This window comes from Lytechinus variegatus, chromosome 1, assembly GCF_018143015.1.
Source record: "Lytechinus variegatus isolate NC3 chromosome 1, Lvar_3.0, whole genome shotgun sequence".
NCBI lineage: Eukaryota > Metazoa > Echinodermata > Echinoidea > Temnopleuroida > Toxopneustidae > Lytechinus > Lytechinus variegatus.
Genome location: NC_054740.1, coordinates 79,253,143 through 79,268,732, shown reverse-complemented (window position 1 = coordinate 79,268,732; position 15,590 = coordinate 79,253,143). Strand labels below are relative to the sequence as shown.

General features: G+C 36.1%; 1 protein-coding gene across 1 annotated transcript in view; it reads right to left on the bottom strand.

Annotated features, from left to right (window-relative positions):
• Positions 1-14,579, bottom strand: part of LOC121431938 (kalirin-like) — a 34,517-nt gene extending 19,938 nt beyond the window's left edge. The window contains exons 1-3 of the mRNA XM_041629720.1: positions 14,549-14,579; positions 11,690-11,767; positions 8,808-8,922 (exon numbers count right to left, since the gene is read on the bottom strand). Of these exons, the coding sequence (XP_041485654.1) occupies positions 8,808-8,922; positions 11,690-11,767; positions 14,549-14,579 (224 nt within the window). The remainder of the gene's footprint in view (positions 1-8,807; positions 8,923-11,689; positions 11,768-14,548) is intronic.
• Between the last annotated feature and the right edge of the window lie 1,011 nt (positions 14,580-15,590).

Genomic DNA, 15,590 nt, shown 5'->3' with positions numbered 1-15,590 from the left:
TCAGTGAAATTGAAAAATTCATCCAACGATATTCAAATTATACCAGCAACTCATTGTGGGCGTAAACAACGAAATACATATCCTCTAAAACGTTCACACAATTCGTGAATGAATTGTCAATCCCCCTGTGTATTTCTATCGAAATCTATTGAATCACGTACCCCTCCCGACCCAAGGTGGATTTTTCAATCGCCATAAAGATTATGCAGCCACAATGATCAATCACAGTAGACACATCCATAAATGAATATTAATTTCATTCGCTCCGAACATTGACTTCTTTTCGCCAATCCCCTCCTCCATAAAGTCACAAACATCCCATCATTTGCCCACGACCACCCCCCCCCCCCCCCTCCTTTATTTTTTTCTTTCTCCTTCACACAAATCAATTTCAAATAATATTTTATTTTAAAACGTAGTTGTTAAGCAAAATTCATAAAGCATTCACTGTGATGATTAAAAACATTTCTCAGACCGTGACAGGTGCGCTCATTATTCAATTGGCAGGCCATGAGCAATAAAGAACAATACAAATGAAAATACACTGTATGTACGTGTAAGTCACATTAAAAAGATGAGTTGTAATGATGTGAATGATATTAATAAAGAACATTACTTATGAAAATTGTAACAGATTCAATGAATATCTGAAAAAAAAAAACATTCAAACTGAATTAGTTTTGGATCCCATCTAATTCTGGAAGACTCGGATCCCCAGATCAAGGATTTTGATGCCATGTGCGATTTTTTTTTCCTGAATGTGGTCGTTGCGAGCGCTAGTGCAGTGATACAGAACTTGGTACACACCGTCGCGAAATTAATCAACACTTTGAAAAAATCGATGTAGAGATCAAGACTTTGGAAATTATGGAGTAAAATCGGAATATAAATGTGAATAAATCATTATGCTGTAAGTAAATGAGTTGGACATTATGTCAATCCATTCCTTTGGCTTTGTCATTATCAACGTGATCTTTGAATAATTCTCTCAATTCGCTCGACCTAGGGAGTGTCATCAGAAAAGCATTCAATGAATTCATGTACCGTAGTCGATGTAGCCCCGATGTAGCAAAGGCTGGGACGAGATGAAATTAAAATCCGATCGAATTTTGATATTATTTTTGACACTTTATTTTTGACAAAATAAGTGAATACATCCGCGGATAATATCAAATGAAATTCCTAATAATCTGATAATTACATTGCCCAACCCAGTAACCTACGGTACCCCTCTCAACTCACTTTATTTTTGAGCGTATTTACTACCATTTTAAAGACGTACCGGTAAATAATGTGAGCAATGCGATACGCAAATGCGAGGTAAACATCTTCGCGCTTCCCACAAAAGAGATTGGGCCTCGAGTCGAGGTCGTATCGTATAGCGTAGTGAGTGAGTCAAAGAAATCCCGGGAAGAAATCTAGGACGAAATAATCGTCAAGTTTATTTTAGGATCTGAAAAGCAGATTTTGTTATTAAATACATTCAGTTTTTTTTGTAGATCTAGGCCTGTTTTACAGTTGTCGGCCACGGTTGTCGGGGAAGTTCACGGTTGTCGGATTTCCCCTGAAAATTTTCAGGGTTGTCGGCGCCCGACAACCGTGACGCGTGGTAGCGAGAACGTTGCATACATGTAGTTTCTACTTTTTCTTCATTAAGATGAATAAATATCAAATGATAGGCAAAGTCAATGACTTCCCCCACCCCCTCTGTAATCAAGGAGCTTCCTCCTTGCTGTAATCGAACATTATGAATTAAAGCATTGCTTTTTCAATCTGAATATGCAGATAATACTATGTGGGTGCATGTACATAGTCTTTATCAGCAAAGATAAAAAGCGATCTTAGAAGCCACAAATTTGGTATCACATCAAGCGCATATACCAAATTAAACATCCTTTCTTTAAAAACATAAATATTCTCATCTTAAAAATCAATTTCCTCATACAATATAAACAACTCTTTAGGTGGTTTCAGACCGCCTCGAAGTTCGCCAGTTCCAGGTATTCTCTGATCGGGAAATTTACACCGATCAGAAAATACCAGGTATTTTGGTAATGTGAAAGCAAACTACGCGTAATTTCCCCGAAAGAAAATACCTGCTAAATAGTAGGTACTTGGCGAAATTACGAGAACTTTCGAGGGGATTTTTCCAAGGTCGCAGGTATTTTGGCAATGTGAAAGCAAATTACGGGAACTTTTAGCCCAGCGTGTCCTTGGGCGCTGCGGCGTGGGTGGCTGCTGGCCTAGTGATTTTGAATCTCGCGCCTTGCCTGCTTATCAGACCATACTTGTCCTGAAGGATGTGTTTCGGGGCGGTGTGAATGCAGGAATAATTAACAGATATTTTTAGCCTTAAAAAGTTCTCGTAATTTAACGGGGATACTTGTGATCGAGGCGGTTTGAAACCACCCATTGATACCCAGATTCCCGGATATCATGTTTCATTGTTAGCTTTACATAGATACATTAGGTTATCATCTGTGCTCATATGAACTATATCTAGGAGTAATTCTGGTAGGGGATTACTTGGGATGTGAAAATCATAAATTAGCACTAATTAATGGATAAATCTAAAATTTGTGAGTCTTGACAAGATACAGAAAATTGAAGCTCTTCTGTATTTGTTTTTTTTTCCATTGCACTCTTACTCTTCCATAAATTATTTGTTGATTATTGAAATCATTTATTTTTCTTGGGATTTGTTATGGTGGACAATCACTATACAACAATCATGCCATTGGATGCTCCTGATGAAAATACATGAAAACTAAATTACATTGCACATGGAGTCACAACGCTTTCAGGAATTGGAAATTATTCAGAGCACGTCTGTCGCGTACAACCAATAAACATTTGGAGTTTATGATTAAAATCATAATTTGTTTTGGGTTTTTTTGTCTAGATGGATCCTTCTAATGGGCGAGTGGGTGCCAGCAGCCATACATGTATCATCAACCCTTACAGTATGGAGCCTCAGAATGGAAATTGTATGCCAGAGATCTTGCGATACAAAATAATCTCCAAAATAATATCTTTAAACAGATCTAAAATTGATCTAGAAATTAATGTAGCTTGTTATAAGAAGAGAGTTTGTGAGAAGAAATCATTATTTTAGAAGATTAAAGAGATGAGTGAGAAAGAGAAGGGAAAGAGAAAGACGGCAAACAAGGGGTTGGAGAATAAGAAAAAAATAATGAAAATTAAAATGAAAAGGGAATACAAAGACGAAAAGACAAAGGAGATAAACCAAAATAACAATAAGAAAGTAAGAAGAATAGCCAGATCAATAAGAATAAAGGAAATGATGATAAAATTAGTTTCTGAGTTTAATTAGATTTAAAAAAAAAAACAATAAGCATAGAATGTTGGGTGCTAAAAAAAAATAAAGAGCAGTGTATCACTTTAAACAAATCCTAGGTACCAAGAAATAATTCATGTAGTGATAGTGGAATACTATGTCTATATGTACATAACAAAATGTAAATAACAATGATCAAACATAAATTGGCCTATTATTACAAATCAGAATTTTGACATTAAATGATATTAGAAACTAGATTTTAGAATTATTAGAAATATGAAAACAAAATGGAAGGAATTAAAATGAAATCAATGATAATGATCATTATCATGATGATGATGGTGATGAAAATGCTGCTGCTGCTGATTGATGGTGATTATATGATAATAATCTAATTGAATCAAATGAATTAATAATCTACAAATGTAAGATACCTATGGAACTCTATTTGAAATTGTTTGTAAAAAAGTGGTTATGGTCTATATCAAAAGGGGGCACAAAATATGCCACTACCTGCAGCTTTATGTAAAAGATGGGTCTTTATCAATCTAACAAGCCAAGCATATAGATTATCTATTATATGGTAAGATCTAAAAGGGCATTAATACTGTATTAATGACATGGGTTAATGCCCTTCTATCACTAACACATGAATTATTCCTTATCAATGAATGGATGGGAAAGCTGTAACAATGCAGTCAATGATTCTTCATCCAGACCTCTATAATAGCCTATTGTATCTTATTCTCTCAACAAAGCGCATCTCTTTCATACCAAATCAACAGCATTTTTTACCACCCAAAGGGGTTAAAGAAGTACCTCTCAAGAACGATTGGTAAAAATCAACCACAATTCAGTGACATAAAGCTCAGCTTCCAAGGCTTTTTCAATCAAAAGATCCAGAAAGTACATTCACACCTGCCCAAATCACAAAAATGTCCTAAATTACATCTAACAAGACTCTATCAGACCTAAAAATTTAATATTCTGATAATAATTTTCTGCATCCCACTGGCCTGGAGCAGTAGAGTTCACACTCCTATAGTATCAAATGATGAACTTTCTTTCAACCTCAAATCAAAAGTTCTTTTCTTTCCCAATGCAAACATCCCTGCAACCTTGGTAAATAAAAATCTGTAAAAAAAAAGTTCTCAAAAATATGAAAATCACCTACTCTACAGGCATATTCTTTCATTGATTGCTTGGCACAATACGAGGTATATTTGTGATTGGGCGAGTGTGAAAGTACAAAGTGATGGTATAAACTTTTGATAAGTTGATGCATCACAGATCCAGCCTTTGTTGGTCCATTGTAGGGGCTGGGTAGAGAGCACTGCCCCTCTTCTGTCACATCAACCTATAACAAATGAGAATTTTGATCCCCTTTGATCCATTTCTCGGTTTACTTTGTCCCTTTTGTAGAAATCAGATTGAATTGGAAACCACCATCCATCTTTCATTTATTGCAAATGCCTGAATTCACATTGCATTCATAATTATCAAACAAGGGAGCTGGACTATTGAAACATGACAAGTGCAAGAAGACTATAAATGCCTGTATTAACAGTATCATTCCTGCAAATTTGTAAGGTCCTTCTGTATTTAAATCTTTGCCTGGTTCATATTACGACATTTGCAATACATGTAAACCTGGAAGGACGACACAGCAATTTAAAAATCAAATAGGCAAACCTTGTGTGATGATATCATTTGATGGTAATTAGCACTCAAAAGTTTCTGTTCCCAAAAATGGAAAATAAAACAACATCATACATCAATCTTTCCTTCATGATGATTGTTCAATTTTCACCATTTATAATAAAAAATCAAAACCTTTGATTCCTTGACCTATTCAATGAAACTCTAATATTCCAATTTCTGCTTTTTCAGAAAATATTTTATAATTTGTCCTTTCAATACCCACTGGACTGCTTTAACGATAACTTGTGAAATAATAACCTGCGAAAATTGGTGAAGTTATCATAGTAACAGCGGGCTCAGACTTCTTGGCTTGAAATCTGTGATGGGTCTCTGCCAGATCTACAATCAGATGTAGATCTAAACTGCCAGTTCCATGTGAGAATCAACCAATCAATCCACTCTTAGCAAGTTAGCATAACATATGCCTGCCCTCACTGAATAATTTCATAATTAGTTGGTGTCATTTTGGGGGGCTGTTACTTCATAAATTTTCAGGGTCTTCATTCGTATATAGTTCGACCATCCTTTGCTCCATGTACTCTGTATATCCTATCTTACTCTTACTGCCATGTATCACTCATCACGTCTCGACAGATTAGTAACCTTTCAAATCATAAATTGCCTCATGACTGTCGAAATTGTGTTGCAGTGTCAACTTGGTATAACAACTTAAAACATCATGATCTCAACGGAAAGCCAAAGTTTGTATACATTGCCCATGAGTCACCTACGTAAAACATTGGACCGTATCTTAGTCATGGCAGGGGAAAGTAAACCGTCACATTCTCTCCTTAATGAATTTCTCCATTATTTCTAGCTGCTATAATGCTTGCTCTGTCGCTATGGAAGCCATGGTGCTTCATATTCTATTCAGGCAGGCAATATACAAGTTCATGACAAAAATGGTTAGTCACAGCAGTTTTTTTATGGATTTATGTTGGTGCTTTACATATCTGAGTTGTTATGGAAGGAGCGGGACACGATGAAGCTTTTTCAGCAAGCATCATGCCCAATTGCCCATATGCTGTGATGAGTGCATGTGAGAAGAATTCATAAACAATGTATTAATGCAAATGTAAGAGAAACAGAGAGGGGTAAAATGAGCAAAATGAGGCATGTAATTAATGGGAGAGAAGAGAGAGATTGAAAGCAATCAAATCATTAAATACATGTAGAAATACAAATAAAAAAGAAGCTAAAACCATGTTACATTTTTGTTTTAGTATTCATTGATTACTTGACTAAAGAGGCAGTATCTGAGTATGCTGGCATACATGTAGGTGTTCTTAAAAATAATGTGTTGTACTTGTACACTGAACATCTTGTTCCAATTGAAAATATTAATTGACAACCTAAACTTGTTGAGATATGTAACAGAAAAACAGCCATCCCCCTTCAAAAACACAGAAGGCAAAAATTATTGCACAACTTCCTGCAAAGTAAAAGCAAAGAAGGTGACAAAGTCTCACCTTGGGATACAACAAGAGTAGCACTATTAAAGATAGTACAAATCCTCAGTAATGAGAACAGGGTTAGAGAGAGATACTAGCATGCCTTGATTGATTGGACTTTATATCAATAAACAGAAAGCCTGGATTACATGTGCATGAACTGTGGGGCCTATCAAATGTAAGGCATCATAATAGTATACAATGAGAGAGTAATAATATTATTTACAGTAACCATTTATTGATTATGACCTTGCAATTCAAATCTATAGTATTTTTTTTAATTGATGACAAACATACAATTTTGAAATATTCCTCCCTCCCCCCCACAAAAAAAAATTGTATTAGTGTTAATACATGAATGAATGCAAAACAATATATGTAAGATGAATACAGTTTGCATAGACTGAGATGTTTTTTTTCCTTTTTTTCAGCTCTTTAAGGACAGACTTCTCACAATTGAAAATATATCAAACAACAACTGATATAGAAACTGTATTTGGTTTCATATTGTTTTTTGTATCTTTTCTAATTTTTAAGTGTTTACATAACAATTTTGGGTATTTTTTAATCACAAGACTTCTTTTGAAAAAGCACAGTCACACAGAACACTTTCCAAAAACAATTTTTGTCCTTTTTTTATTGCAGCAGAGTATTTGTAGATCAGTTGGTAGAATGGTGACAAAATTAATAAAAAAAGGTAAAATGGTGCAATGAATTACCTATAATGATATTCAGAACACAGTTGCAAAAAGTAAATAAGTGGAGTGCCTCTAGCAGTCTTGCCTACATTACGCGATTCAATACATGTGTATAGCAGCAGTGCTGACTTTCAAAAAACTACTATAAAATAATTACTCGCACAGGATGTTCAGTGATACTTGATTACTCTTATATCTAAGTTTTATGAACTAGATCCATAAACTTTCAAAGTCCTGATGGTAATTCAACAAATACCCCCAACTTGGCCAAAGTTCATTGACTCTAAATGACAAATTTGGCATTGGTCATTTGACCATTAAAATGTTGATGTTGATTCCCCAACATGGAATAAGTTCATTGACCCAAAATGGCCTTTGACTTTGGTCATGAGACCTGAAACTCTGGCAGGACGTTCACTAATACTGGATTAACCTTATGTCCAAGTTTCATGACCTAGGTCCATAAACTTTAAGTTATGATTTCATTTGAACAAGTGGAATGCCTCTGGCCGTCTCACCTGCATCACGCAGTTCAATATAGCAGCAGTGCTGACTTTGAAAACTACTCTAACTCGCACAAGATGTTAAGTGATACATGGTTACTCTTATGTCCACTTTTTATGAACTAGACCAATAAACTTACAGAGATATGATGGTTATTCAACAAAAAACCCCAACATGGCCAAAGTTCATTGACCTTACATGACCTTTGACCTTGATCATGTGACCTGAAACTCGCACAGGATGTTCAGTGATACTTGATTACTCTTACATGTATGTCCAAGTTTCATGAATCAGATCCATAAACTTTCAAAGTTATGATGGTAATTCAACAGATACACCCAATTCGGCCAAAGTTCATTGACCTTTGACCTTGGTCATGTGACCTGAAATGCGCACAGGATGTTCAGTGATACTTGATTACTCTAATGTCCAAGTTTAATGAACTAGACCAATAAACTTTCAAAGTTATGATGGTAATTCAACAGATACCCCCGATTCGGCCAAAGTTCATTGACCCTAAATGACCTTTGACCTTAATCATGAGACCTGAAACTTGCACAAAATTTTCAGTGATGCTTGATTACTATTATGTCCAAGTTTCATGAATCAGATCCATAAACTTTCAAAGTTATGATGGGAATTCAACAGATATCCCCAATTCGGCCAAAGTTCATTGACCCTAAATGACCTTTGACCTTGGTCATGTGACGTGAAACTCATGCAGGATGTTCAGTGATACTTGATTAACCTTATGTCCAAGTTTCATGAACTAGGTCCATATATTTTCTAAGTTATGATGACATTTCAAAAACTTAACCTCAGGTTAAGATTTCGATGTTGATTCCTCCAACATGGTCTAAGTTCATTGACCCTAAATGACCTTTGACCTTGGTCATGTGACATGAAACTCTAATAGGATGTTCAGTAATACTTGATTAACCTTATGGCCAAGTTTCATGAACTAGGTCCATATACTTTCTAAGTTATGATGTCATTTCAAAAACTTAACCTCAGGTTAAGATTTGATGTTGACGCCGACGCCGCCGTCGGAAAAGCGGCGCCTATAGTCTCACTTTGCTTCGCAGGTGAGACAAAAAACTATTTAAATTACCATCATTTTGAAAAAAAGAGAAAACAAAGAAGTGATCTTACCTTGGGATTCCACTCAAATAAAAGACAAGCCTACGGAGGTCAATTGGGCTGACCTTATCCAGGGCAGAGCCTGATGGGAAAGCAAGGATAGGACCCCCTCTCTTGTCTCGACCACCTACATGTACATGAGAGATATAGAAGTGAGTAATTATTGAAAAATGTAATGTACATTAGCTGTAAAAAAGATAGGTGAATATAAACAAATTTCATTTAAATAACAACGCAAAAGCGATTTTGTGTCTAGCCCACTTACATGTATGAAAATAACCAGAAATATCCCTAAAGTCCATAGACATGTACCATCCGAGTTTGACTGAAAAGCAACTTATGGTTGTGGAGTTAGGTGTCATAAGAGAGTCTTGCATTCAAACTTTAACGTTGACCTGAAAATGACCTTTGATTTTACCATGTGACCTCCGACTGCAGCAAAACATGCAGGTCCCTCAAGCCCATCTAACATCCAAGTTTGGTTGAAATGCGACTTACGTTTGGTTGCGGAGTAATAGGTGTCATAAGAGTCTTGCATGTAAACTTTAACGTTGACCTGAAAATGACCTTTGACTGTACCATGTGACCCATGTGACCCATGTGACTGCAGCATAACATGCAGCTCTCCCCCAAGCACCATCCAAGTTTGGTTGAAAAGTGACTTACGGTTGTGGAGTTACATGTATGTGTCATTAGGTTTGTGACGGACAACATTTGGATCCCTAAGGGTGTGTTTATGCTTCCATTGCGAGGACAGAATCAGCGTTTTCATACGTCGATTCAAAACGCCGATCATAAACGTGGTTCTGGGAGTGCTGTTTATGCTTAACTTTTCAGAGGCGAAATCACGATCGCAAGCTGGCTTCACATCGTAATTTTCATTGAGCAGGAAAGTGAGGTCAAATTTGGCACGCCTTTTTTCAAAAGTTTTTTTTCCGAGTGTTGTTATTACGTGGAGATAACATGGAGCAATGCGACTGTATTTGCCCGCGGATTTTCATCTCACCGGAAGCATGCACCAAATGATGTCATTTAAACACGTTTACGATCGTGGTTCTGTTTATACTTCCCCAGAAAGCCTGATTCTGGTCAAACGACGTTTACAAATGCACCTTTTTGTGAGTTTACGATCAGCGTTTTGAAACAGAGTTTAAATGAAAGTAAGCATGGACGCAACCGTGCTTTTGCGTTTGGAAACGCTGATTCTGGCCGGAAAAGTGGAAGCATAAACAGGGCCTTAGTCTCTCTTTCACCTCTGGTGGGCGAGACAAGAAGCAGATCAGGTAATAATTCACTCACACATGGATGCTTTAAAAAAGAATGTGCTGGAATCAAAGTCATATGATATCGTACAATTGAAGGATTAAAGAAAATGGACAGAATTTCTTTTATGAAATGGAAAATGAGGGTTTGTGTGTGTAAACAGAAAGGTGGATGTTAAAAAGGGAAATAAAAATCATTAATGACATTATTGATCAGCAAGGCATAATGAGGGGCTATTAGCAGATAAGCCTGCACAGGCATTTGCATTTGTAGTCTACATCTCAATGTTTTTCTCCTGATTTTTTCACTCATGAATTGATAACCCCATCTCAAACAATACGAGGTTTCATGCTGTCATTAATCAATTTTATTGAGTTTTTTTGTTAAGATACTTTATGTTGAAATGGGTTATGTAGTTGTCCCCTTTGAATACACATTTTATTAACATCATGGAAAAGTCTTAAAAGAAACTAACTCTGCAGACCCATTTAGTAAATTGCCATCACAGCGACTATTGACTGCTCCTATTTACTGTCCTATATTATCACACAGCCCCTGGTCACACTCCTTTGTAAAAATCTATGATACATTATATTATTACAGATGCATGGATTGTCAATTCATGCCTTCCATTTTCCTAATAGGCTCCATAATTACAGCATTTATCTTTCCGTCATTTAAATTTTAATGAGAGACATAAAATATTTAGGTTATGGTCTTAATAATACGTTTTTTTATGTTTGTCTCATTGTTTCCATCATAATTCATTTTATCAATTTCAACCACAGCACCTTCACTTCCATCCAGTCACCATCATCATCATAGGGTTTGAGTTACATGAAATAGAAAAATCTGAAATTACAAAAGCTCCTATACTTTTGTAAAGACAGATGAGATCAAACAAAAAGCTGGAAACATAAATAACAATGGTTGAAATCAACTTAAAAGCTGAAATCTCACATGCCTACATCATCAGTGTCACTATTCACCATCAGAATCATCATTGTAATTATCATTATCATAACTACCAACACAATCACCACTATATCTAGATCAACATCACCATCGTCATTTTGATCACGTCACTATGACTACGCGTTACATCATCATCCTCATCATCCTATCAAACACCACCATCACTTTGTGTTAGATCATCACAATCATCATAACCCCACCACCACCATCATTATGCAGAATATCAACACCATCAATGTCATAACCAAGATACTGTGTAACCGCGCCGACTTGCGGTGCAGATCTGTAAGCGGGTGCAGACTCGGCTAGCAGCGAGCGGGTCGTCCTGTGTAGCATTTACATGCTGCCCCAACTTGCGGAGCAGACTCTGCCCTTAGGGCAAAAACACAGATTAGAGGATAAAATTTACTTCATGAAACGCGCGCTAATTCCCGAGACAGACCTGACGTTGTGTTAACACAGAGAAAAATTGCCATGTCTGCACCAACTAGAGGGTCTGATCCTACTATTTTCGCGGAGCAAAATTGCAGTGTCTGCTCCGCGAGCCAGGGCAAGTTAATCGCGTTTACACGCCTAAAAAAGGACGAGTCTGCCCCAGCTCAAGGATCTGCACCAGCATTATGTTACATCATCATCATCAAAGCTTTAGCAAATACCTGAGAGGAAAGCTAACTTGTCCCTAAGGAGAGGAAGAATGTCTGCAGCTTTCAGCGCATCACAGTGGAAGGCACCTCCTGTATAAAAAAAAAATAGAATACAAACAATTATTTAGGTACTCCTCTGCAATGTTCATTTGCCAATTGGAGCTGCAGGGTGGTCTATTCCAACACCAAGTTTGTTTTAATAAATGCTGAAAATATATCAAACATATCAAAAAATGTTTGTTGAATATCTACTCTTGTCAATTTTTTATTCTACACTTTATGACACCTGTAAGCAGCTCCCAAATTATGTCACTCCATAACTTGCCATTTTCATTTTTTATTATGATTAGAAATATTCTCTTTTTTCATGGAATATTCAGACTCAGAACATTCAGAATCATAATGAATCCATTTATACCTAAATCATATTTCCCAGTATGGAGTACCACCTCTTCAAGTTGGGATTCTTCAGGTTTGAAATCTCTTGATGGAGTTCGCCATTATTGTAGGATTATTTCAAAATTGTGACATCAGCAATGAACTACATCTCTAAAATTTGCCTAATGTAGATTCTATCTCACAGATAATAAATTGAATACAAACATAAATCTCACAAATACATGTATATTATTCAAAATATGTTTAATAATATATCACAGTTTTAAAAACTATTTGATGAGATTTAATAATATTACACCTTATCTAAGATTTTCAAATTGACGGATAAGCTAGTGAGAATTTATTGCCGCTTTTTTGATTAATTATCTCTAGTTAATTTGCCAATTTGCTAATTTTCCCATCAAATTCTCAAAGTATTAGTATGGTTTAAAACTGGAGAACAGTATTCTTTCTTTTGCATGAAGACATTTAAAAATGACACAAAAATTTATCTCATCACTCCCCAATGATAGCATCCAAAACCCTTAACTGTGCAAAGACTCTAATATTTACAGGTGCTGAGAGGCGCATTCAAACAATTTTCTTTAGCTGAATCACAATAATGAATCTAAAATCAAAGCACAAACACAATGCATTGTTAGCACAGGCTAGTTTTCTAGCTATGTTTTCATCAACATTGATTCTCCCCAATTTCAAACTCAAAGCCACCCGCTGTGAATAGTAAGATCCATTTTGAACTAGGAAGTGTTGGTCAACTTGGAGGATACAAGTTGCAAAATGGAAACAGAAGTAGCAGACTCATACCCCTTTCATAAACCCAATTATGCAGCTAATAGCAGCATAATTTGGTCATAAAATCGGAGGAGGACCAGAGTTATCCGCATTATTTTGATGCTGCAATTATCCGCATAATAGCGGCATCGGGACCAGATTTTGACTTTATGAACATATTTCCAAATAATGCGGATAATTGCCATGGTGCCGTCACAAGGTCACCCTTTTGCAACACAACCCCATCGGAGGGGGCGTGTGCAGTTGCCATGACAATTATTCGCCTTTTTCAGGTCGGGCGCTCGTAAAATAATAGCGCGGATTATTTTCGGAGTTTGTGAACGCAATTTTTATTGAATTATCCGCATTACTCTTAGGCTGGTAATAGGAGGATGGGTCAATGAAAGGGATATAAATAGATGTCCTCAATCAGGATCTTTGTTCCATTCAAGTGATTTATAACAACCCATGTTCTGCAGAATGAACCTTTCCCAAGGAGGGGGTGTTTCACAAAGACTTTTAACAACCCAGGTTCTGCAGAATGAACTTTTTCCAAAGATTTTAATATGACTTAGAGCTGCACTTCAATGTCTAGTTGCGCGTGATACTGTACAAACGGAACAGCAGCATTGGTCAGATTATGCCAAGAGGACGCGCATTTCTGATCAATAAGATTGTGCATTGCATTTCATGTAGGCCTATGCGTTGGCATTTAAGTCATACTTAAAACTTTTGTGAAACACCCCCTGGACGTTTTAAATCAAATTAGTTCTACAACCAAATGTAATCACTAGACTGCAACAGTGGTCTGAACTATACTTCTACGGCCAAAGAGCACTTGGGATTGCAATCTTGAGATTAATCCAGCAAACTATCGTGATAATTGCGTCTCCATTACAAATAATCTTGAAATTGTTCTGATCGGGACAATTTAGCTGGATCAGAAATATAGCGCTAATTTGAAAACTCGGGCTGGAGCAGATGGCCCTATCGACTGAACGTAGCCCACAGAGACCAGCTTTTGTTTTCCTTAAAGGTCAAGTCCACCTCAGAAAAATGTTGATTTGAATCAATAGAGAAAAATCAGACAAGCACAATGCTGAAAATTTCATCAAAATTGGATGTAAAATAAGTTATGACATTTCAAAGTTTCGCTTATTTTTAACAAAATAGTTATATGAACGAGCCAGTTACATCCTAATGAGAGAGTCGATGATGTCACTCACTCACTATTTCTTTTGTTTTTTATTGTTTGAATTATACAATATTTCAATTGTTACGAATTTGACGATTAGGACCTCCTTGCCTGAAGCACAGAATGTTAAAATAATGGAATTCCATGTGTTCAGGGAGGAATAAAACTTCATTTCACATGACAATGACAAGAAAATAGAAATATTTCATATTATAAAATACAAAAGAAATAGTGAGTGATGTCATCAGTTCCTCATCTGCATACAGAGATGTACATATAACTGTTTTGTGAAATGAAGCAAAACTTTAAAATGTCATATCTTTCTTATTTTACATCCGATTTTAATGAAATTTTCAGTGTTTTGCTAGTTGAATTTTTATCTTTTTATTCAAATAAAGTTTTTGTTGGGGTGGACTTGTCCTTTAAGACTACAAGATAAGGGTATAAACACTTCATAACTGACCAACAGAGAGGAAGTGCTTACTCCAAAATGAATGACAATTCACTCTCTTGTTCATTGTCAAACTTTATGACCATCGTAAAGTTAAATTGGCTCCCCTTCAGTGCAGATATGATGAGAGCGTTAATGACAGCAGACTACTGTTTCCATGAAATCCTTCATTCTAGAGCGACAGTCAATCCAATATCATATTATGCGCTTTTATACTATCCAATCACAAAAAAAATACCTGGTATATGATTATGCGGATTTCTAATGAGAAAATCTTGGTCTCATACATGTACTTTGCCAGTGTGAAAGCAACATGCTTGTAATATCACTAAAAGAAAACACATGCCCACAAATAGTGGCCATTCTAAACTTGTCATACATTGATTCTAGCAGAAATGAATAGTTCTCATATACAATAAAAAAATTGTATATCACAATGAAACAATTTGTATCAATTTTTATTCACAACCAAAAATTATATTTACCATTATAGTCAAAAGTTTGCACATTTTACACAGATGTCTCAGTCGTTTTCTTTTCCACAAATATTCCCAATGTCGGATGAGTGACAGCTTAGGTAAAGTACAAGTGCATTAACCATAGAGCCTAAGGTATCTTCACTGTGAAAACAAAAAAGTTTGGTTTCTTTTTCCTCTGAGGTTTAAAGGTTATTACATCCCTGAACTACTTCAAAATGTTGATGGGTAGTGATGACACATGGATATCAGTATTTGCTGTGAAAGGATATAACTCCATTCCATTTACGACAAAGTCAGTTATTTTATTATCCTACTAGACAGATAAAACTACTGTACACTCTCAGACATCTTCAGATATATTGATTACACTCCCAAGATTTCCAGATTACTGTACACTCTCTAAAGCCCCTACCACAATTGATGGTGCGACTGCTTACAACTGTTGTGATTCTGTGCAACATATATTGTGACTAAATGATTGCAAACGATTGTACAAGCAATTGTGAAAATCCCTTAAGACACAATTCTCATTATACTTTCTAAAACTAGTTTACTGGAAATCGGTTCAGGAAACCAGTTTGGAATATGGCTTTGCTAGCGTTAACATTTGATCACCCG